A 24,633-nucleotide genomic window follows, 5' to 3' on the forward strand; every position below is an offset into this window, starting at 1 on the left:
GATCATATTACACTATACTTACTTTTAGGTCAGGACGCTCCTTCATTTTTTTGGGCTTCTTCTCAGGAGGACCCTTAAGCTTCTCCTTTTCCTGGTTTCGCTTAAGTCGTCTCAGTTGCTCTTGAATCCTCCGCCGTTCTTTTCGCATCTCTTCTCGATGTTGTTCATCAAAAAGGGCAAATTTTCGACTATATAAAGGGGAAAAAAATTCACGGATCCATAAGCGAACTTAAAACCAAGAAGACTGTCCTGATAACAAACATCTCAGAACTAAAGTAATACTGAAACAAAAGGGGCTACATTGTATTCCTACTTACCCTGGTCATCAGTCTTCCATGTGCAGAGGGGTACCTCTCTCAGAATGAGGAGCCCTGAGGAGTCCCTAAGATTTTTGCCAACCAACCAACAAAAACACAAAGGACCCAGCAAACTGGGGATTCTCCCTGTGATCTGGCTCTGTTCAAACCCAAAGTTCTAAAGGCAAGATGGTTCGCAGTTAACACAGATTTCCAGGGACAACTGTGCAGAATCTTGTCACTAAAATTCAAGTATCCGTCCTCACCCACTTCCCCATCATTATCATTCTCCTTATCACACTGGCAAGTGGGGAGTCAAACTCACATGAATTCCTCGTCTTTTGTGGTCCGTATGCGCACATAGGCATCAATGACAGCTGGCTTTCGGACCGTCTCACAGCGAACATATTCTTTCCCCTCCTCATCTCGAAACGTGCGATAAATCTTGAGACAACGGCCAGTGGCAGAAGAATTAAGGCTTGTCACAGAAGCAGTGTCATCATCTCTGTGATTGTTTCCTGATGCTGCTGAGCCTGCTGCTGCAAGGAGAAAAAGATTTCCACACAGTCCCCCTACCACCTAAATGGCTATTTTCTTGGGGTTGAGTGGAGACCCCAAAACTCAACATGCCACAGAACTATTGTTCTATAGAAAGCATCAAAGTCACCACCAGCCCCAAGGATACACTAGTTGTCCTTTCCTGACTTCATTTTATCACTGTCAATGTTCCCATTTTTATAAGTACAGAAAGTTCTGAGAGGAGCTCAAAGAAACACGTTTGTCATATGGAGGACAGCAGAGCAATAGCTGTATTCTGATTTCTTTGAACCAATGCACAAAAGGAAAGTCCAAGTAGGAAGTACTTGATGATCACACTATAGAAAAGCACCCAAGCACTGGGGATGACGGGGGTGGGGGCTAGGGTGCGGCAGGCAGAAATGACACCACAGAAAAACTCCAGGGTCTTAAGGCCTAGAGTATGCTTCTCAAACTTTAATATGAATGAACAGGAATCATCTGAGGATCATGTTAAAATACAGATTCTAATTCAGTAGGTTTGGAGTGAAACCTGATACTGCATTTCTAACAAGCTTCCATATGATGTAGACATTGCTGGTCCAAGACCACATTCAAGGAAAGGCTTTATCATATTTTTACAAAGTAGTCAGAACAACCGAATCACACAAAGCTTTTACAAAGGGAAAACAAAGGAAAGACTACTGTGAGTGTAGTCATTTAAAGCGTTCATCTTCAGCCTTTATCCTCTCTCAGTATCTACATCCGAGTTCTCAATTGCCTGTTTGACATCTATACTGGGGAGTGTCATAAGGACCTCAAAATCCACATATTATACCTTTCCTTCTTAAACCTGCTTCTTTTTCTGAAATGTACTACCCTAATCAATGGTACCACCATCTTTACAGCAAGCCAGAGTGAAACCTTAACTTTGATCTCTCTCCTTTTTTCATTCCCAATGACCACATCTCAAACCAGTTCAGGCCTTCATCATCCCCACCCTCAATTTATGCAATTTAGGGTTGGTGAGTTTAAACTCTTTTTAGAATCCAAGACTCCTCTGAGAATCTTCCAAAAGCCATGGATCTTCTCCTCAGAAAAAGTACACCTGTACAGACTTCTACATGTGATTTCAGAGGGTTCATGAACAACCCCCAAATTCATCCACGGATTTTGTATTAAAAACTCTTACCCTCTAGGATGAATGCCCAGAAAGCTCAAGTGATGTAGAGCACTGATAGCCCTGGTTTGGCCAGGCCTGATACAAACAAAGGCAGTAGCAGACTGGCAGCATCTCTTCAATTTGTGCCCCACAGACACACCTAGAGTCCAGTTTGCAGAATCTCTCTAATTCATCTATGGGCTTTTCTATACTCATGTCCTACTTCTCCTGCCTCCATCTTTATCTTAGTTATCAGTGAGCAGTTATTTACAATTTTTTGATCTTTCTTTTTTTTGTCTGTGTATCTGTAAAGTCACTACCCTTACCCAGTATCATCCTCTGTAGTTCCTTCCGTTCCTGCTCCTCCCGTTCACGTGACAGCTGAGAGCTGGTTTTCTTATTCTGCAACATGTTCTCTATGTTTTTTCCCATTTCCTCAAAGTCACTGTCTTCAGCTGAGCTGCTGTCTGTGTCAGTTGATAAGATTTCAGTTGATGATAAAACCCTAAAAAGACAAAATAATGTTAAATTAAAAAGGAGGGGAAACATAAGTTTTAAAAAAAGCTGAAAAAACAATTTTAGTTTAGGCAAGAGTAGGAAATTGAGAAATCAACCTTAAAAGAGAAATATTCAAAATCCACTAAAACATGGAACCCTGAACAGAAAAGCTCTACAAGTTTTCCTAGAAATTTAGTCAACGAGGCAAGTTCAAAATATGAAATAGTATAGCAACTCTTTCAGAATTCTTGGAAAAAGCCTGAGAAACAACAAATCAGCATAGTAGTCATTTTTTATAGGGCATTATCATCCTCTAAACACTAAGCCTCCAAAAAACTCCCACAATCCCCTATTACCACTGTAATGGCTGCCAGGCTCAAGCAGGCCACAAGATTTGCCATGGAACCTAGCACTTCTCGCCACTGAAAACCTCTGCCAGGCCTGGATGGGAGTGGAGTTTGGGGAAGAATGGATACATGTATATGTATGGCTGAGTCCTTTTGCTGTTCACCTGAAACTATCACAACATTGTTAATTAGCTATATCCCAATACAAAATTTAAAAAAGCAAAAAAAAAGAACAAAAAAAACCAAAAAAACAAAAACTTTGCCTATTGTTTTGAAGGGAGTAGGTACCACAGCACTATCATGAATAGATATCACCTGAAATCTCAGATACCTGACCACCTAGTCACATTTTTAGGTGACCTTCTCTCCCCTACAAAATAATGTCTGAGATCCCCTCCCCTTTCCAGCTTAGATCTTCTGCAGTACTAAAACAACACACTTGTTCTGCAGGTCAAAGATGCGCTGACATTCCTCTTTGTAACGCTCTTGATGCTCAGCCACAGAAAACCTTGATCCACGGGCAAATTTACTCATGGGTCCCTCTCCAGAGCGGGCTTGTTCTGTTGACATTGTGCGTACTACATCGATCACTTCCCAGCGGGACAACTTCTTAATCTACGAGAGACACACACACAAATCATTTGGAGATTTCAAAGGAAAAAACCAGTGCACATGGTTAGAAATCATATATGAAACGAGTCGCCAGTCCAGGTTCGATGCATGATACTGGATGCTTGGGGCTGGTGCACTGGGACGACCCAGAGGGATGATATGGGGAGGAGGAGGGAGGAGGGTTCAGGATGGGGAACACATGTATACCTGTGGCGGATTCATTTTGATATATGGCAAAACCAATACAATATTGTAAAGTTATAAAATAAAAAAAAAAAACTAACCATATCAGAAAAAAAAATAAAAATATAACTGAAGAGAAATCAGAAAAAAAAAAAAAAATCACCCAAAGCAGGTTAGACAGAAAGCTTTGAGAAAGCTAACTCCTGAAGAAGTCTCTAAGATTCAGTCTACCACAACCTAAATGACAAAATCCTCCAGATAGTTCTTAATATCTGCCTCTAAGCTTTCCCCTCTCTATAAAGAGCCCCAGGGAGCCTCGAAGTTTTTCTCTTCCATGCCCACCTCTTCCTCAGGCACACCAAATTTACGGAGAAGTTGCTTGGCATTTTTCAGTGAAAGGCGACGGAGGTCTGCGTCTGTTCCTGTCACTGTCTTCTTCACTGGCTGAGGCTCCTTATCATCCTACCTCAGAAACAAAACAAGAAAGAATCCTAGTAAGCTGAACTCTTTATAGTAGGCACCTAAGATATACTGTTAACATTTCCATGGCTTCCCAGATCCCCATCCATTCATCTCCATTCTTTAACCTCTATTTCTTCCTCCCCTGATTTTTCACCTTCCAGATATTCAGTCTCACCTTCTGCTGTGTTGGTTTGTTTGGAATCTTCACATAGGAGAATCCTTCACCACACCCTGTGGGATCTGCCACCCCAGTCACCTCCAGGAGACACTTGCCCTTCATGGCAGCAATGAAAGCCCGTGTGGTGTTCCAAGGAGCAGTGCGAACCTGAAGTATGAAAAAGATTCAGGGGGTGGTGAAAAACATTTGCTCTATGTCTAGCCACACTTAGAAGGTGGGGATAATAACAATAATGTACAATCTGATGCTTTCTTAAACTGTTCACAGAGATCAATAGCTACATAAAGCTGCCCAGGACACAGCCTGTTCTTTTCTATGGTACTTAAATCATGATAATAAGTAAGAGGCCAAAGTCTCAGTCAGTGTAAGTAGGAATATGTGGAAAAGTGGTACTGCCCTCTTCAGCTCCATATCACTTGGGTTTGACTGAGAGTTCTCAAAGACAGTGTTGTCCTCACCCTCATGATTTTCAAAGAGTTAAGTTAGACTGATGACCACATTTGATTGTCTAATTGCTCAAATACCTTCTTTAGAATGACCCATATACAGACTTCCCAATTAGATGATAAACATGCTCTACAAAGTACTGGCCCCAGTCTCAGTAGCAATAAACCAAAGTGTATTCCACTTCTGCCACAGGTTTGGTCAAAAAGACCTGTCCTCTCCTAGAACCCTAAATGGTGTTTATTGATCACATAAAATAAGCAGGCAATTAAGAAAAGGGGAATGTGCTTGTCTAAACAGACCAGAAAAGGTATATGTAATTAGCTTAGCTATAAAGTGGCCAATTCTCTATTCGAGATTCAATCTTGAAGGCCGTTCAAAAGAATCTTTCATTTCGGAAATTCTGACATCCACTCATTGTTCACTCCAACCTCAAAAGTACAGTACATACAACAATGATTCTTTACTCACTCTGCCTGACCTCACTGACAAGCATTCACTCATTTAACAAATATTTATTGAATATCTACACATCAAGCACTACTTTCTCAAGGGCCTAATGTCAGTGAGGGAGAGACAAATAAACCAACCAAATTCAATACTGCCATGATAGGAAAGTAAAAAGTGCTATATGTATACAAAGAAGGAAAGGATGGTGATCCAATCTGAATGAAGGGTGGGAGTGAGGGCAAGAGTCAGGGAAAGCTTCCAAAAGAATATAACTTGCAGATGAAGGTCAGATGATAGAGGAGGGGAGAGGAAAATATTCTAGGCAGAGGGAATAACAGTTGCAAAATCCTAGAAAGCAGCAGAAATAAATTTAGGGAACTGAATGAACTTTAGTATGTTTGGAGCTTAAGAGTATAAGATGGTCAGTGACAGATGAGAGGAGATGAGAGCTATATTACAAGACCAAAATCACACAGAGCCTTGTGAATCATGTTACGGATTACTTCCTAAAACAAATGAGGACCCATAGGAAGTCCTTGAGCAAGAGTGATATGATCAAACTTTTGTTTTAAAAGATCAATTAATTTTTTGACAAACGGTACTAGAATAACTGGACATTCATATGCAAAAAGATGAACCTTAATCTAAACATCTTGCACCCTAAACAAAAATTAACTCAAAATGGATCTAAACCTAAAATCTAAAACAATAAAACTTTTAGAAGAAAATAATAAATCTTTGCAACTTTGAATTAGATAAAATTTTTGACCTGACACAAAATCCGTAAGCATCAAAGGAGAAGGTTTACAAGTTAGACTTCTGCTCTTCATAAGACACTGCTAAGATAATTAAAAGACAAGCCTTAGATTGGGAGAAAATCTTTGTAAATCATATACCTGATAAAGGACTGGGACCCAGAATATATAAAGAACTCTCAAAATTCAAGAAGAAAACAAGTAACTAATTAAAAATAAGAATGGGCAAGAGATAAATAGATCCTCAACCAAAGAAGATTACTGGATGATAAGCACATAGAAAGATGCTCAACATCTTTAGCTATTTGGGAATGCAAATTAAAACTGCAATGACACACCCACTATAGGCGGGCAATAATATAATAAATGGAAAATAACAAGTGTCGACAAGGATGTGGAAAAACTGGAATGCTCATACACTGCTAGTAGGAATGTAAATGGTGTAGCCACTGTGGAAAAGTCTGGTAGTTCCTCCAAAGGTAAAACAGAGCTACCATACAATCCAGCAATTCCACTTCTAAATATTTACCCAAGGAAAGAAAAAAGAAACATATGTCCATATAAAGATTTATACATGGATATTCATAGGAGTTTTATTCACAATAGCCAAAATCTGGGAACAACCAAAATGTCCTTCAACAGGTGATTAACAAACTGTGGTACATCCATACTATGGAATATTATACAGCAATAAGAGTGAAAGTGAAAGTGAAGTCGCTCAGTCGTGTCCGGCTCTTTGCGACCCCATGGATTGTAGCCTACCAGGCTCCTCCCTCCATGGGATTCTTCAGGCAAGAGTACTGGAGTGGGTTGCCATTTCCTTCTCCAGGGGATCTTCCCAATCCAGGGATCGAACCCGGGCCTCCTGCATTCCAGGCAGACGCTTTAACCTCTGAGCCACCAGGGAAGCCCAGCTTTAATAATACACACAACCACCTGGATGAATCTCAGCATAATTAGAGTGAAGAACACAGACAAGAAAGAATGTACACTTTTAACAAATGGTACTGGGAAAACAGAATACTCACACACAAAATAATAAAGATGAACCTTTACACCATATACAAAAATTAATTCAAAATGAGTCAAAGACTGAAATGTAAGAACTAAAAATGTAAAACTCTTAGAAGAAGAAAAAAAAACAGAGAAAAAGCTTCCTGACGCTGGATTTGGCAGTGATTTCTTAGATGTGGAACCAAGAGCATAGGGACAAAAGTAAAATTAGGTAAACTGGACTAGACTACATCAAAATGTAAAATTTCTCTGCATCAAAGCACATGACAAAGTGAAAGGCAACCTACACAATGAGAGAAAATATTTGTATAACATACACCTGAAAAGATGTTAACATCTAGAATATGTAACTCCTACAACTAACTCAATCACAAAAACCAAACAACCCATTTCAAAAATGAGCAAAGGACTTGAATACACATTTCTCAAAATAAGACATACAAACTGCCAACAAGCACATGAAAAGATTCTATCAGGGAAATGCAAATTAAAACACCACCAAGATACTACCTCACACCCATTGAGATGAGTACTTTTCAAAAAAAACAATAAATAACAAATGCTGCTTAAAGTGTGAGAAAACTGGAACCCTTATACATCATTGACAAGATGTAAAACAGTGCAGATGCTTTGGAAAACATTATGGAGGCTCCTCGAAACACTGAAAATAGAACCACCATATGATCCAGTAATTCCATTTCTGGGTAGATATGCAAAAGAATTGAAAGCAGGGTCTTGAAGAGATATTTGCATGCCCTTGTTCACAGCAGCACTATTTACAACAGCCAAGATGTGGAAATAATACAAATGTCCATCAACGGACAAATGGATAACCAAAACAATATTCCATGGTTTGTGTGTGTGTACATATATACCAGAGAATATTACTCAGCGTAAAAGAGGAAAGAAATTCTGATATATGCTACAACATAAATGAGTATTAAGAATATTATGCCAAATGAAATAAATCAGTGACATAAAAACAAATACTGTATGATTCCACTTAGGCGAAGTACCTAGAGTAGTAAAATTCATAGGGACAGAAAGTAGAATGGTGGTTGCAGGGGGTTGGGGGAGGGAAAAAGGGGGAATTACTATTTAATGAGTAATCAAGTTTCAGTTTTGCAAGATGAAAAGAGTTCTGGAAATTGGCTGAATAGTGTGAATGTACTTTAACACCATTGACTACACACATAAAGGTTTGATGATAAATTTTATGTTACGTGTATTTTACCACAATTAAAAAAAGAATACATAATATAACTGTATGATTCCATTTATCTAAAACACTAAAAAATACAAACTAATCTGTGACAGAAAGCAGATCAATGGGTGTCAGGGGACAGGGAGAGTTAGAGAGAAAGGAGGAGAGGGGAGAAAGGGATTTTAAAGAGGCACAAACTTGTGGAGGTGACAGATACACTCATTATCTTGTCATGACAATTTCACAGGTATAAACATGCATCAAAACGCACCAAATAGTACCCTTTAAACATGTGCCATTTACTGTATGTCAATCATCTCAATAAGCCTGTTTTTTTTTTAAGGATAAATGGGATGTACTAATAAAGATTAAAATCTCACCTCATCATCAATCTTCATCTGGAAATCTTCCTCATTTTCCTCTTCTGGAGCAAAAAAGGACTTCTCACCATAGCCAGCATCCTGGAAGAGGACAAATCCGTGTGTAAGTCAATCGATAAATTGGAAAATGCAAAGCACAAGTTTCACCAAATACCAAGCACAGAACACCAATGCACAGTTTTGCATAGAGAATGGAGTCTGTAAAGTCTTAGGTATACCTATCACCACCCTACACCCTTAAGCTAACATATGTGGATAGTTAGGGCCCATGAGGAAGCTGAATAGAGATGCTCATTAACTCAGTGGGACACAACTGTGCTGTCCCACCCCAGCTAGATCTTTCCTATTTTGGCCTAATAAGGACATTATCCTTCTCCAAACCACATGTCCAGCACCATCAGCATCTCTGCCCACCTGGAAGGCTATGGAAAACAACTAAGAAGCACTTTCCTTGCTTATACACCTGTCTTACTAAGAATAGAGATTAAAGCCATCACCCAAATGAATGAGCAACCATTTTCAAAGCAAAACAATATTCCCCAAGTCCCTCACTAAGCCTTCCCACTGGTATTTATCTACAATGTAGTTTACCCCAGAACTGGTATTCATGAAGTACCTTATACAGTTTGACTTTTGAAATAATTAGTAATAATCTAGTATGCATCATTCCTAAGCTAGTGAGGAAAGTTCTTCACCCTCATCTCTCTGAAAAACACCCACAGGCATAGGTGGTGCCTAAAAGGAAAGTGTTCACCTTCAGTCGCTGCTCTGCAGCTATCATGCTGTAATAAGCACAGCATTGCTCTGGAGACACCATAGCCCTGATCTCCTCTTCAGTTGGTAAACGAAAATCAGACTTCAGAACCCACCAGTTTGAATCCATGCCTAGAACAGATAAGAGAAAATGAGACCATTCGGAACTCCAAAGGCCCTTTCATTGCCATTAACAGGGATACCAAACCAAGACTGAACCAGGCAATGTCCCAGAAGGTATCAGGCTTAGCCAGTTTGAATGTCTGGCCAAGAAAAGCCCTGCTTCTAGGTTTCCTACATCTAAGACATCAACAATCAAACTGAATTTCCTGACTGGCAAAATTAAATTACCAATCAGAGCCTCCATAATCAGAAGATTTGCTACCTCCTTTTGATGACTTCAATTTTTTTTCTATTTTATTAGTTGTATGCTTATCCTTTGACTGGAAGCCTTAATCCTTTCTTGGAAAGAGGCAGAGAAACATAATCAGTCAACTGAGGACCTGTGCGTTTGAAGTCAGCGCAGAGCTTTAGCCTCTTCCGAATGCTGCTTTCTGAGTGAGAAGGAAAGGCTTTTTTTATATCTTCCATTCGGATCCGTCGTGGGCGATCTTTACTCTTCCAGAACAGGCGATAAATAAAAACCTGCTCAACATACCAAATTTTTTTTATTTGGCAAAATAAGGATAAAATTCCTCACCAGGGTCCCTTCCCCTGCTAAGCCCATAATATGTTTTATCTTCCCTGATATGACCCCAAATCCAAATATCCTTTTATGTACATCCAGACCCCCTCCGTATCCTCTCATTCTTACCTGGAGAAAGTCTCGAATATGAGTATTGGCCCTTTTGGAGTTGGGCCCAGGAACTTCAAACAAAGGGCACTGCTGGCCAACCACAAAAATATCCACTAATTCCCGAATATAGTAACCTTGTCTTGTACGAATAATAAGGAAGTCAGTTTCTGGCATCTTATGAAGATAAATTGGAGCACGAAAAAGGTTGTTCTCAAATGCCTAACAAAAATAAAAACACAAAAGTAATATAAGAGAAGCCCTGGAAATTTAGTAAACTCATGAGAATGGAAAATCAAGCTTGGTGGCTCTCCATCCCCATTATGCCAGCTAAGGTCTATTGAGTAACATAAATTAAAATATGGAATATCAAATGGGATTAGACAGATAATTTTTTACCCATTGGTCACCTTTAAGAGTCAGTAGTGGGAAAACTATAGGATTTGACACTATAGATGACACTGGCTGTGCTAGCTCACTGTATGATGTCAGATAAGTTACTTAATATCTATGAGCTCAATTTTCCTCATCTACAAAATGGAGATACTTAAAACTCCTATACTCACAGGATTACTATGAAGATTACATCTGAAAATCACTTTATAATCTAAAAAGTACCATACTGCTTATCTTAGATCCCAGCAGAGCCCCTGACATAATATGTGAAATCAAAACATTTGTTAAGTAAATTAATTTAAAAAACAACTAATGAATTAGAAACTATGCTTAAAATAGACAAACTAAAGATGCAGGACAGAAACATTTGAGCTTGTTTAAGTGGCAGCCGGATGAGGATCAAACTGTCATTAAGAACCTGTCGTTAAGATTCTAAAGAAAGACTTCTCAAAAAAATACGAAAAGTAGACAGAAAGAGGGAGGATCCAATACGTAGGTGTGGAAAGAAAATTCTAAATGTGGAAAAAGAGTCACAGGGGAAGATGAAAAAGGATATCTGAGAGACTACAAAAGTAGCCACAAAAGGGTAGGAACTGGTAGAAAACTTCAACAGAAAGTTATAGGGACAGGAACTCTAGCAACAGTATGAAGGTGATACTCAAAATCTGGTGGAAATGGACTATAGATGCAAAGGATTAAAAAAAATGTGCTTTGTAGATGCTTTAAGAGAATAAGCAATAGAAACAATGGGATAAACTAGGTATAAGAACAGTTAAATTGGTTAAGATTGCCAAGGGAAATAAACTGGGGAGGGGGTGAGGGGGAAACAAGGTAGTAGAGTGCTAAAGATTTCCTCACATCATTCGTGGACCTCTATACCTTCCCTTAACAAAGTATGTAAAAGCTAGGTTACCAGAAGGCATTTCTATACCCATCAGAACAGAGAGGGGAAAAACCATTTCACTATAGCTGGGGTGTAGTTCAATACTCAAAACACACCAATCTTACACATACAAATTAAACATTCATAAATTAACTATAGTAAATTATTAATCCAGTTGACTTCCCTATGCTACCCAGATGTTTTTGGACTTCTTACCACTATGTATTTCCAAAAGACTATTTAAAATTTAACTTATAGAATAACATAATAAGGAGCCAGTTTTAATAAAAAGATGCAAAAACAGATTTTTGGATTATAATAATTTTTAGCTTTTATTGTTCTTTCCCATACTTTAGTTAAACAGTGTCTCAATCAAACAGAATTGGTTCTTTCTGGGCTGACTAGCTCATCTGTCAATTTCCTTAGGAAAAAGTTATAGCAGGAAATAATTCCTCACCTGCAGCAATTGTCCAGGATGGAGTGAGCCTAGAAAAGGAGATGTATGGCAGTAAACAGTTTCTCCATATTTACAATCTGGGGCTCCAGGATCTTTTCCGGGTTTCTATAAGGAATGCAACAGACCCAGTTACTATCCCAGAACATAATCAATAAGCCTAAATAAAACATTCCATGAGCATAGCATTCTACTAATACTACTAACTGCAAAACAGATACCATTCCTTTCTCCCAATAAATTTCTAGTATTAAAAAAATATATGTATGTTCACATATGGTTGCTGAATATTTAACCACAATTATTTATTAACAACAAAGATTTTTCTGAGAAGACTCACCCGCTTATAGTAGTTTTTTATCTTGGTTGCCATGCCAACTTGCATCATTAATGGTCCGTTTTCCTCACTATATTCTGCAAGAATAAGATCTCCATCTTTGCCTGTGAGGTCCTGAGGTGTGCGCATGAAAAACATCTCTCCACCACCTGAAGCTTGCCTCTCTTGTTCTCTCATCTGCCGAGAACAAGGAGAATACAGTACAGCTACTGACAGGACAATAATTACATACAGTGATACTGTTCACTGAGACATCAAAAACTTTACTTGCTTTTTTTTCCTATTTTATTGCAAAAATGTTTATGCATAAAGTCAAAACTATGAACACTTATTATCCCACCACTTATATATTACTTTATATTTTACCATATTTGTTTTAGCTATAACTATCAATAGATTTTGCTGAAACCTTTTTCCTTTTTTTCTTTTTGGCTAAGCTGGGTCTTGGTTGCTGTACACAGGCTTTCTCTAGCTACAGTGAGTGGGGACTACTCCTTCACTGTGGTGTGTGGGCTTCTCATTGTGGGTGACTTCTCTTGTTGCAGAACACTGGCCCTAGAACATGCAGGCTTCAGTAGTTGTGCACAGGCTTAGCAACTCTGTGGGATATGGTATCTTTCCAGACCAGGGATTCAACCCATGTCCCCTGCATTGGCAGGTGGATTCTTAACTACTGGACCATCAGGGTAGTCCATGAACCATTTTTTAAAGTTGAAGTTATCATGACATTTTACTTGATTTTCACATGCCATGCATCTCCCAAGAATAAGGACATTCTCCTAAATAACCACAATAATATTTTATCACTAAGAAAATAGACGATTTCCTAAAAGCATCTAATATCCAGTCCATCTCCCCCATTTGTATTCCAATGTCTTTTATAGCTCTTTTTTTTTTCCTAACCAAGATTCAATCATACCTTTGCCTTCTTTTTGATGTGCTTTAGCAAGGGCTGGACTGAGTGGGGACCTGGCTGAGATAGTGCCCCAAAAGAGTACTTCTTCAGAGGTGGGCGATGGAACTGCCGGAGTTTGATGGGCCCCATGTGGGTAGGAAAGAAGGGCTGCCGTAATTCCACAGCAGGAATTGAATGCTAAGATAGAAATATAAGGGTTCAAATTGAACTCCAGTCAAAGAAAGATTTACTCATGTCTACACCAAAACAAAGGAGTGGTTCACATTCACCACAGAAAAAAAAAACACTACTTTTACCTGAATAATATTTCCTCCAAAGGTGCCTCGAAGACCCTGTTGCTTAGGGTAGTAATATTCATCATTGGAGAGATTCCATGGATCTTTCACTTCTGGTTGAGACATGTTCTAATGACAGGTTATCAAATAAACCTTAGTCAGACTACCCTTCTTCATTACCTTTCTTTGTTCTTCTAAACACCAAATCCCTTTTCCCTTCACAGACCTGCTGTGGTTCCTCCTTGATGACTCCTGTTTTCCCTAACAGAATTCGACTCTTCTTCAGAGATGATTCCTTCTTATTCTCCTTGGAGGGAGAGTTAGAAGTAGCCTCTTCCTTCTCATCTGGAATTTCTAAGGAGGAAACAAGTCACCCTGGAGTTGTTATCCCTGAAGATTCAACTTTCCTACTGACACCTTTGCAATTCCTAACCAGATTTTCATCTCCCCCAAGACCACTTCTAGTCCAACCAATCAAACTATACTCCTGACATCTCCAAGGTACTACTTTCCAACATTTCTACATTATGAGTTTTCCCTAAAACAATACACAATATTAGAAACTGAGAGCCACAACTTTGCTGTCTCAAACTGCTATCTAGAAGCTTCCAGTCTTGACCTTCCCAACCCTTCTGATTTCCTCTTGCCCGCTGACATTAGGACAGCAAGCTATCAGTTATGGGGAAGGAACACTGACCCAGCCAGTACCATACCCAAAATGAGGTTCTCATCATTGGGATCAAGTGTCAAAATAGGAGGCTCCAAGAACCGGGGCATGGCCTGAGCATCCCAAATGATATTGTCCTCCCAACGTCCATATACCAGCTCCTCATTGTCAATGGGAAAAATGGAGTACCAAGGCTTGTCATCATCCAGCGTTGCTGCAAAACCTAGTCAAAACAGGAGGAAAGAATAAACAAAACATTTCATGCTCCCTTCAATTCTAGCCAAGGGAAAAGGAGTAAAAGCTAGTAGTTACTCATGTAGCTACTGAAAAAGAACCTATTGGAAACAATGTATTTCTCACTGTTAAAAAATGTTGCAGACAACAAATGTTCACTGCAGTATTTTTTATAATAGTCAAAATTTAAACAACCAAATATTTAACATAGGACTGATTAAACAAATTATGGTAATAATACGATAAGATATGCTAACAATAAATGTAACAAAGTATATTTAAAATACAATAGTAACTAAAAATTATGAAGATATCCATATATGACTACTATGTAACCAATAGTGTTTCTAGATAGAATGGAAGGAAAAAAGAAAAAAATTATTTGTTATATTTAAAAAATAAGACATTTTTGGTTTTCCACTGAATTACAAAAGAAATCCAGATTAAGACAAGAAAATTTGGAAAAGACAGAAAAGATATAAAGAAAACTGCACAGCTATCTGTGATCTTACAAACTAGAAAGAACCACTGTGAATCTCATGGTATTTTCCCTTTCAGGAAATTTTCTGTTTATATAGTGTGCATATCTAGGCTTTTTTTTTCCATTTAAAATGAGTTTCCCATGTCATTAAACATTTTTATGAAGAATTTTAAATGACATAAAATAACATTAAGTAAAAAGCACAACACATAGAACTGTACCTCTAGGAATAAGCTCAGCTACATACACATACAGGATAGAACACTGAAAGCATAGTACACCAAAAAGGTAGAACTGATAGTCTCTAAAATTACCAGTTATTTTTGATACTGCATTGTATTTTCAAAGTTTTCTACATTAAGCATAGCATACCTTTTTTTGTGTGTGCATGTGTATTTAAGGAGGGAAAAAGCAAATTCTAGAATGATAAAGGGGCCTTTGGAAACAAAAGTAGACTATAAAGATAAAAGCATTATTATATCTCAGAAATATTTTTAACTTTAAAGTACTTTTCACATTTTTTTAATGAGAAATCAGAGTCCATCCTAGCTCATTAACAGTGTAAAAAAACTACGGACTAGAATCAGGGCTCAGATCTAAAACATTTCACTGTCCCTCGGCAGCAAAGATCACAGCTAAGCTTATTTAAGATGACTGAGGTGAAGGGCAGGGTGCTGGACACAGTGGGCACAGATGCAAACCTTGTTGAACATTGTAAGCCATGGCATTCCTAGTCATGCTGGAAGGAAGCCAGCCTGCCAGGCTAGCACGCTGTGGTTTTGTCCCTTTGTGTTTAACATCCTCCCCATCCCAGATGATATCATCTTCCCAATGCAGCTGTGTCACCATCAGGAAGTTTTCATCAGCCAGAAGATCGGTGCCACTGCTTTCCTCAGGTATCCTGTATTCCTACAGAAGTAGGGGAAGAACAACAAATCCCTGAATGGTCACTGGTCAGAGTTCCCATTTCAAATCCCACAGCAGATAAATCAGATACATCAAATGTGGTCCTGACTTGAGAGACACACACCTGATAATGAAGGAATACCTGCCTCCTCCCACTCCTAGTCTGGCACAACACTCATTTCACAAACAAGAATCCTTGCAATAGGGCCAAGTTGCCAGGGCGATATACCACACCAAACAAAAGGTTTAGACACCTCAATCTCCCACCAAAGAAACCCTACTCAGTGTCTCCCCAATTGAAAAGTAAAGTAATACTGATAGGGCTCTGGGCACAGTGATTCCTTTCTTACATACCGTGTTGCTTACATCCGCCATTCTACATTTCATCACAGGTTCCTGTTCCATCTTTCTTAGTTTGAAGCCATAGTCAAACCCACTGCCATCTTCAGGGACACCCAGCATATCATACCACAGTCGAGCAGGCCCATAACGCCACTCAGCCACTCTTGGTTTGGTGTCTGTCACTTTATCTGTATCTCCAGTTGACTGGGAAAACTTGGATTCCACAGGTGCCATCATTGTGATCTGTAACAGAACAAAGTAGAAGGGGAGGTAGACATCCTGATCCCAGATGCCCTAAGGCTATAGGGAGTTAATGGGCAGGAGGGGGAACTTAGAGAATCCATAAGGACTGAGGTTAAAATGCAAACAATGGAGGTGTATCATGTCACACTCTGCCTATCATTCAACTTTCCTATTCACCAGTATATCACCATCTGCCTGCCCAAAATACTTCTCTATTACAACAAGGAAGGGATAGCTACTGGGACTGAAATCATGACTACTTAATGATAATAGGCACAGGACACTAAGGTGTTACTTTCAATTTAGACCTAAGCTAGGAAGAACTCATTTGTTGCCCTCCTGGGTCTTAATTCCAGATCTCTATTTTGCCTACTTCATCATCAGAGAGACACTGCTCTGGAGGTGGTGGTGGGGCATAGTCATAGTTCCACAAAGATTTCTGGTTGACTTCTGATTCTACTGAGCACTCCGTCTCCTGGATCTGCTCTTCCTGTATCAGTTCACGGTGTTTCTTCTTCCTCTTTCTCCGAGCACTGCGCCAAACAGATGGGACATTCTTTCCTGGTCCAAAAAGACGTAGGAAGCGTAACACCTAGAACACAAAACATGTTTCTATGTAAGAGACCCAATGTCAGATAAGACGACAGTAGCTCTGAGCTAGAACTCCTTTGAGAAGTCTACTCAACTGTGAGGGAGGGATCAAGAAATGCCGAACTCAGATTTACAACACCAACCAAGAAAGTAAAGTATTCCTTAATAATTTGGACTAGTTCTTTTAAGAGGGAAAGGACAATTCCTAATGAGAACTATATAAATCACATGTATTAATATGATCAAGGCATAAAACTTAAAAAAAGACCCAATACAATATCACTGAATAAGGAAACCTTTACTTTCTGCTCATTCTATATTCAATATCTCAACAAAACTCAGTATTTACAAGAGGGCAGTGGTTTGGAATGCAGGCATTCTCCACCAAAAGTACCTTCCCAGGACGAAATTCTGGGAAAAGTTCCGTGACACTCGGCAACAGCTTGGTGGCATCGTGCTGCATAATCCCAGCCAATGGTAGGGTCAGCTTTCCATCCTCAGATTCTGTCTGTGCTGCTTCCTGAGGTCCCATCTCAGATTCTGAGTCAGAGGAACTACTGAAGTCCACTTTCTCTGAGGCCAAAGAGGAAGGGGCAATGATGGAGGGCAAGATGATGCCTTCTCCATCTTCAGACACTGCAACAAGGAAGAGAAACCCCTTTGGCATGTAACTGTGAGCATATTTCCTCAAATTCAGCCAACACCCACTCTAGGCTTAAGCATGGCTCAATGGCAGGGGATACAGTTCTAAGCACCCAGATTACTAGGTATGCAACCCGGAAAACTCATTCCAATGCATTATCTCCCACCATCCACAACTCACCTTGTACCTGGTACCCTGGGGTTGTGATGAGAGAAAACAAACACTATTACTACATTTACTACTTTCTATATTAGGTTAAAGAAATGTGACCAATAGAAAAATTACATAACACTTTTATACCAATCAGGCCTTTTCATGCCCGATTCAGGAACCCATAAACTGGAAACATTTAAGCCCACAGGGTAACCATGGAATTATTTAGCATAAAACAAGATCTAAGACACAAAGTTACCAAATGCTATTTAGCCTGCAGACTAAAAAGGAAAGGGCTTAAAACTCTACTAGGAGACATGTAGGTTGACATAAGCCTCAAAACACTAGAGATCAAAGACACTGCTCTTCCCCAACCTTCTAGCCTAGAACAGGATGACTTACCACAGTTGCAGACATAGGAATAGGTGAGATAAGTCCCTGACTTTGAAATCTCTGAATCTGACAGCTGGCTGTAAATGATTTATACCCATTCTAGGTACCTTCTCATTTAATCATTTTTTTAAAGAGAATCATCTAGACAGGTAGTTTCCAAATACCAGTACAGATCAGTTGCATCAGAAATTACTTGAGGAAATTCTGTGAAATCCCTGGGCTCTACCCCAGATCTTCTGGATCACATAGATTCTCCAGGAGTGAGAGCCAGAAACCTGCAATTTTTTGAAGACTTGAGGTGCCTATGATGGGCAGTCAGATTTGAGAACCACATCAACCTAAACTACTTTTTCTTGAGCCCATGTTAAAATACTGTTGTCAAATGTTTTAAATTTTACCTTTAACACTGAAATTTTAAAATTGTATGAATTGCTTATAGAAGTTGTATCATTTCCTAGCGGCTTAATCTGAATAGCCCCCTATGAGCATGCCAAAAATCTGGACCAGAAATAGAACTTGCTCCTTAGATAAAAGTAAGTAAGTCTCTACTTACCACCAGCAATTGCATCCTGGTCCTTATCCTTTTTCACTGGTCCTGGAGGTGGAGGTGGAGGAGGCATCAACTTGCAATCAATGTCTTCACAATCAGCATCATAGTCATCCTCATCATAATCTAATAAAACCAAGAAAGTGAGTTCAATATCCAGAATGACACACAACAACCTTGAGCTCCTTTGTCACTCAATATTTTAAAGCATCATATGAAGAACTATGCAGATTCCTTGAGAACACACAAGAGGTACAGCTTCTGCCTTCAGAAAGAGATGACAATGTATCGCCAAATGCTGTAACACTATGTATATCTTATACAGGAATTTAGGAAGCCCCCAAGAACTGTTTATTAATAAAACCTCTGCTCTTTCTCCTGGTCAAACACTGTTTCTTTTCAACCTGCTCAACCTCATAATTAAATTTAACAATCTTCTTTCTCTGTCAGTTTAAAACTGGACTTTCTTCTCACCTTCCAAGTCTTTGACACTTTTTCTGTCTGACTTCTGTAGCCTGTTATTCCTTCCACTAACCTTCAACCACTGAATTCTTCATTCCCTTTCTCAAGAATCGTCTTTATCTAGACTAAATCCAAACCTCTATGTCTTGCCCTGACTTAGCCCCTCTACAATTGTACTGCATGTTCTGCTGCCTAAAGAGGTTTTCCATTCAGCTATTCAACAATTATACTTCACTATCACACTGAAATATCCTTCAACTCTTTTAAATTCCCTTTTGTTACTATCAATACCACCTCCATCCTCATTTTCCCAGCTTATGATTTTAGCCTCCTGTCTCCTTCATCAATCTCTTACACCCAACACATCTTTTCCAATAAATCATTAATAGCAGTCATTAGGCAACTTCTATTCATTGAGCTCCAGGTATTATGTGCCAGGTATTTTTAGTTACCTATAATCCTCCCAGTAACGCTACAAAGCAGAAATTATTCTGAGCTACAGAAGTTAAGTGACTTCCTTAGGGTCATATAATTTTAAGTGACAAAGTCAGAATTTAAGCCTAGTTTAACAACAGTGTCTTTCCAACACACTTTCTCACTTACCAAGTCCTACTGATGTTTTATCAGGAACTCTAAAGTCTGACCCTGCCTATCATTTTCCACAACTGTCACCCTACTCCAGACCTTGGTAACTTTTGGTAACTTTACATCTAGCTCACAAAAACAGTCTCTCAGTTAGTTGGCCTCTTTAACCTTTTCCTTTATTATTTTCGGCTGCACTGAGCGTGATGCTTTGTGTGGGCCTTCTCTAGTTGCAGCACACGGGCTTATCACTGTGGTAGCTTTTCTCATCCTGAAGCAGGCTCTAGGCATGCAGGCCCCAGAGAAAGACGGCTTCAATAGCTGTGGCACGTGGGCTTACTTGCCCCAAGGCATGTGGGATCTTAGTTCCCTGACTGGGGATCAAACCCATGTTCCCTGAATTGGCAGGTGGATTCTTCATTGCTGAACCACCAGGGAAGTCCCCCTCTACCCTTTTCCTAATCAAAATCCCAAAGCAACAAGTATCCATTTTCATTTTCATTTAGGAAGGGAAGACAAGCAACATTTAAGGAGCTCCTACCATGACACTGTTCTATGTAGGTGATTTCATACCATGTGATAATGAACTTAAATTCCCACCAAAGTCTTATTAATGAGGTAAATATTAACACACATAAGCAGACAAGAAAATTGAGGGATTATTACAGCATGAAACTCCAAGTAATGTGTACATAAAGGTGCTGTCTAACTGCTCCATGGGCAACTTCCCTGGTGGTACGGTGGTTAAGAAACCTGCCTTCCTAGATCAGAAGATTCAATATAGTGAAAATGAGTATACTACCCAAAGCAATCTATAGATTCAATGCAATCCCTATCAAGCTACCATTGGTATTTTTCACAGAACTAGATCAAATAATTTCACAATTTGAATGGAAATACAAAAAAACTCGAATAGCCAAAGCAATCTTGAGAAAGAAGAATGGAACTGGAGGAATCAACCTGCCTGACTTCAGCTCTGATTTTCAGGGAATGTTATAATTTTCAGATTTGGATTTGTTGTCATGGCTAGGCATAGTAAGGAAGAAGCTAGATACGGGGTTCTTAATTGGATTGTATGAATTGACTTCCTGGAAAAGGAGGATACTATATTTGATAGTGTTGGTGCTCTGGAAGCTCATTTCCAAGTTATCTTGTCTTCTGAGGGTACCTTCATCTATGCCCTTAGCTTCCTCCTTCCCTGGCATTGGCCCCTTCACACAGCTTGATTTACAAGGGTGTTTCTTTGGAATAATTAGAAGTAGGTATAAGGCATTCTAGAGGCTTCATGGAGGTGAATTTTGAAAGATAAGGTTTGACAGAGAGGAGCAGCAGGAGCAGCATGACATTTTGGTTTGGTAACATGGCTTCGTAAAGGTTTGGAGATAGAAATAAGTAGTATGAAGGTAATTGGCCAGCAGATTTTCTTTTTTTTTTTTTTTGGTATTTATTTTATTTATTTATTTTTAGCTGTATCAGGTCTTAGTTGTGGTGCATAGGCTTAGTTGCTCTGTGGCATGTGGGATCTTAGTTCCCTGACCAGGGCTTGAACCCACTTCCCTGCATTGAAAGGTGGATTCTATGGTGCATGGACTTATTTCTGGATTTTCTGTCCTGATCCATTGATCTATATTTTTATTTTTGTGCTGGTACCATACTATATTGATGACTGTAGCTCTGTAGTATATAGTCTGAAGTCAGGGAGTCTGATTTCTCCAGCTCCCTTTTTCTTTTTCAAGATTCCTTTAGCTATTCAGGGTCTTTAATGTCTCCATACAAATTGTGAGATTTGTTTAGCATTCGTTTATTTTGCCTTTTCCAAATGATAATAATATCCCTGAAAGTAAAGCTTGTATTTTCTGTTTTTCTAAGTTACTTCTTGTGTATACAATGTAGTTTATCTCTTTATATAAGAAGCACCCAGGGACTTCCCTGGTGGTCCAGTGGCAAAGACTCTGTGCTCCCAATTTAGGGGGCCCAGGTTTGATCCCTGGTTAGGGAACTAGATCCTACGTGTTGCAACTAAATATCAACTAAAAATCTTGCATGCTTCAACAAAGACTGAAGATCTCAAGTGCTGCAACTAAGATCTGGCAGTCAAATAAGTAAATAAAAATAAATATATTAAAAAAAGAAGCACTCAAATCCATTAACTGACTCTGAAGAAACTTAAGTTCAGCTATTTACCAAGGTTTTACTTACATTTCTCCACAAGCTGAAATCTAATTCAAAGAAATGGATAATGAATAAACAATGAACAACTTCATACAAAAGTCCCAAGATGGTATAGGGCAGTGGAAAGAATGAACTATGACCAGAATGGAGCTCCTCAAAAATCAGAAAATGGATTTTATTATCTTTGTACAATACTATTTCAGTTTATAGTATATAATGGGTGCTCAATGTTTAATAAACTGAAATGTTTAATTAGTCAAGGCCTGCCACTAGCTAATTATAGAACTTTTAATAAAGTTTCACATTTTATTAAAGTTCTCTGAAGTTCAAGTCTATCTATGATGAGGTTAAGAATAAATAATCACTAAAACCCCTTCGAGCTCTAACATTCTGATTCTATAATGTAGCACCTTATACCAGGAAGGAAAACCAATGTTGTGAGTATGCATTAAGTGCACTGTGTTAACATACAGGTAGTGAGTGATCAACAGAAGCTGAACCAATAAATACATGTGCTCATTTATATATGAACTGGATACTTAATTTTTCTTGAATTCCTTGAGGGCAAAGACTGAGTTCAAATAGCATCTAAATTAGTACTGTGAACCCCACAGGAACTCAAATACCAGATGATAAGGAGGAAAGCATTATCATTCTTATTTGGCATTCACCAAGAATTTGGGACTAACCAGTATAAGGAATAAAAGCCTAAGTATAAAAATGCTGCCCCAGAACACAAAAAAGGATAGCAGCTACTTGGAACTGAGCTGACAAAGGGAGAGAAGCAAAGACATAAAAAGCAGGTACAATGACAGAAAGCTTGGATAAAAACAAACTGAACTACACAGCAAGAAAATGTACTAGGGGCTTCCCTGGTAGTCCAGTGGTTAAGAATCCATCTGCCAACCCAGGGGACTCAAGTTGAATCCCTGGTCTGGGAAGATTCCATATGCCTCAGAGCAACTAAGCCTGTGTGCCACAACTACTGAGCCCTTGCTCTAGAGCCCGTGAGCCACAATTATTGAGCCCATGCACCACTACTACTGAAGCCTGTGACTAGAGCCTGTGTTCTGCAACAGGAGAAGCCACCACAATGAGAAGCTGGTGCACCATAACTAAGAGTAGCCACTGTTGACCACAACCAAAGAAAGTATGCAGCAACGAAGATGCAGCACAGACAAAAAATAATAAATAAATAAATCTTTTTTGAAAAAAAAGAAAAAAAAGTACTAGAATGCTCTTATTGATGGCACTGACGAATCACCTGCATGGCAAAGAGGCTGCAAGCTCCCCATTGTCTGCTGGTATCTTCGGCTTTCATCTTCTGCTACCTCGTTGATGTCTGAATAGTCAACAGCATCTTCTGTACTCCTGACCCATCCTATAAATAAAAGTGGGGGGGTAGATCTAAATAAAGTGCCAGGAACTCTCACTCCCTTAGATAATTCCCACTGAAAAGTACATGTACAGTAAGTGGCTAGCTTCCTCCCCCACCATACTCCCCATGACCCAGACTTCACCTTCATCATTTACCAGGGCAGCATCAGTACCAGTCAATTCTTCATTTGCTGTGAGTTCAGTTATCAGGCTGCCCAGCCCCAAAGCCCCCAAGCCTGCCAAGTGCTTCTTACACTCCTGAAAAAGGGAGTCAAAACCAGAGTCAAAAACAATAACTAAACCTAAGTTTCCCACACCACAAGGTTTACTTCCAGATCCACAACAAAGTTTAAACCCATATAAATGACTCCACAGCATGCTAAAAGAAGCATCACATTTGAGAACTGTGAAGTACATCTTCGACGTCCACATTGATCAGATATAACACATCATATTCAATTTCATCACCATCCTTTAAAGTAACGTAAGGAAAAATTATTCAAGGAACCACCACCAAGACTAAATTAAATAGCATATCAGTGAATAAAGTCTAAGAAAACAGGTAATTCCGACTAGAGAAAACAAATCAAGAACTTTATTGTTATCTTTACTGTGTGTTGCAGCGAAGGAGGAATACTGGTCAGTATTTTCTCCTTGAGAAAATGAACTTTAAATGAAGATAGGTTTAAGAGTCGACTGGGCACAGGAAACAATTTCATGAATGTCAGTGAATGGTGGAAAAACTATGTAAGCAAGTGTGCACTGGGACCAGAAGAGGCCTGCAATGGATGGTCTTAACACTGGCTGTTTTAAGAACTGGGGCCCGAACCACAGGATTTGGTGCCGGTCTGCCCTCTCGCTCTAGCTAATTACAGCCATCTCCAGTCAGTGATGTCAAAAATGCAGACAGTTTCAAGAATCTCCAAGGTTCTCATAGCAACGATTTGAAAGTAATCTCAGTAGCTTAGGCTATTTTTCCGCCAAAGCCACCCATCTCAGCGCCACTTGGCTTACCATTCACCTCTTGTCCCCACCCTCGCCCAGAACTGAGCCCCCTCACTCTCTTGCTAGTAGATTGTTACTACACAACCTACTAGCAAGGCAACCGCTTCTCTCTTCGCGTACGTTAAGTGCGCCCTCTCACTAAGGGAGGGCCACATCTTCCTCTCTTCTAGTTTCCTAAGCACTCTCAACTCTCCAAGCATCCTAAACTCTGCTCACGCCACCTTTTCCTCAGCCGATATACCCTCTAGCTCTATGCCCACGCCCACCCCCTCACATCGTCCAAGACGCTTTCTCCCTCCAACTGCCCGGCTCCATTGATGTTGCCGAAAAGGAAACCAGCTAAAGAAAATGGGCCGCCTCCAGCGGAATCTTCATCGCTATCCGTGTCTGACATGATGGCGGCGGCGGCAGCGCTGCCTCAGCGGCTACAGGAGGCTAAACGGCACTGTCTTGTCCCATAGCCCGGAAATAAAAACCATTCGCCCAGAAGTAATTCACTGAGTTCCTGGCTACGATAAGCTCCCACC

General features: G+C 39.5%; 1 protein-coding gene and 1 non-coding gene across 15 annotated transcripts in view; both read right to left on the minus strand.

Moving 5' to 3' along the window:
* TAF1 (TATA-box binding protein associated factor 1) overlaps positions 1 to 24,633 on the minus strand; it is a 113,814-nt gene extending 89,181 nt beyond the window's left edge. For 5 of the 14 annotated variants that reach the window (XM_061409743.1, XM_061409735.1, XM_061409745.1 and 2 more), the window contains exons 1-24: positions 24,381 to 24,631; positions 23,245 to 23,359; positions 22,989 to 23,105; positions 18,515 to 18,634; positions 17,167 to 17,408; positions 16,555 to 16,773; positions 15,951 to 16,181; positions 15,392 to 15,599; positions 14,022 to 14,198; positions 13,535 to 13,662; positions 13,330 to 13,437; positions 13,037 to 13,210; positions 12,121 to 12,294; positions 11,784 to 11,888; positions 10,069 to 10,269; positions 9,758 to 9,899; positions 9,256 to 9,386; positions 8,502 to 8,582; positions 4,252 to 4,401; positions 3,957 to 4,076; positions 3,259 to 3,434; positions 2,301 to 2,479; positions 622 to 835; positions 23 to 188 (exon numbers count right to left, since the gene is read on the minus strand). In XM_061409743.1, the coding sequence (XP_061265727.1) occupies positions 23 to 188; positions 622 to 835; positions 2,301 to 2,479; positions 3,259 to 3,434; positions 3,957 to 4,076; positions 4,252 to 4,401; positions 8,502 to 8,582; positions 9,256 to 9,386; positions 9,758 to 9,899; positions 10,069 to 10,269; positions 11,784 to 11,888; positions 12,121 to 12,294; positions 13,037 to 13,210; positions 13,330 to 13,437; positions 13,535 to 13,662; positions 14,022 to 14,198; positions 15,392 to 15,599; positions 15,951 to 16,181; positions 16,555 to 16,773; positions 17,167 to 17,408; positions 18,515 to 18,634; positions 22,989 to 23,105; positions 23,245 to 23,359; positions 24,381 to 24,500 (3,798 nt within the window). In that variant the 5' untranslated portion in view covers positions 24,501 to 24,631. Of the gene's footprint in view, positions 1 to 22; positions 189 to 621; positions 836 to 2,300; positions 2,480 to 3,258; positions 3,435 to 3,956; positions 4,077 to 4,251; positions 4,402 to 8,501; positions 8,583 to 9,255; positions 9,387 to 9,757; positions 9,900 to 10,068; positions 10,270 to 11,783; positions 11,889 to 12,120; positions 12,295 to 13,036; positions 13,211 to 13,329; positions 13,438 to 13,534; positions 13,663 to 14,021; positions 14,199 to 15,391; positions 15,600 to 15,950; positions 16,182 to 16,554; positions 16,774 to 17,166; positions 17,409 to 18,514; positions 18,635 to 22,988; positions 23,106 to 23,244; positions 23,360 to 24,380 lie in introns of all 14 variants that reach the window. The other 9 variants (XR_009735013.1, XR_009735014.1, XM_061409741.1 and 6 more) reach the window with 6 other exon arrangements.
* Positions 6,739 to 6,810, minus strand: TRNAS-GGA (transfer RNA serine (anticodon GGA)). Its single transcript has one exon. It is a non-coding gene; the product is annotated as a tRNA-Ser (tRNA).

This window comes from Bos javanicus, chromosome X, assembly GCF_032452875.1.
Source record: "Bos javanicus breed banteng chromosome X, ARS-OSU_banteng_1.0, whole genome shotgun sequence".
NCBI classification, from domain to species: domain Eukaryota; kingdom Metazoa; phylum Chordata; class Mammalia; order Artiodactyla; family Bovidae; genus Bos; species Bos javanicus.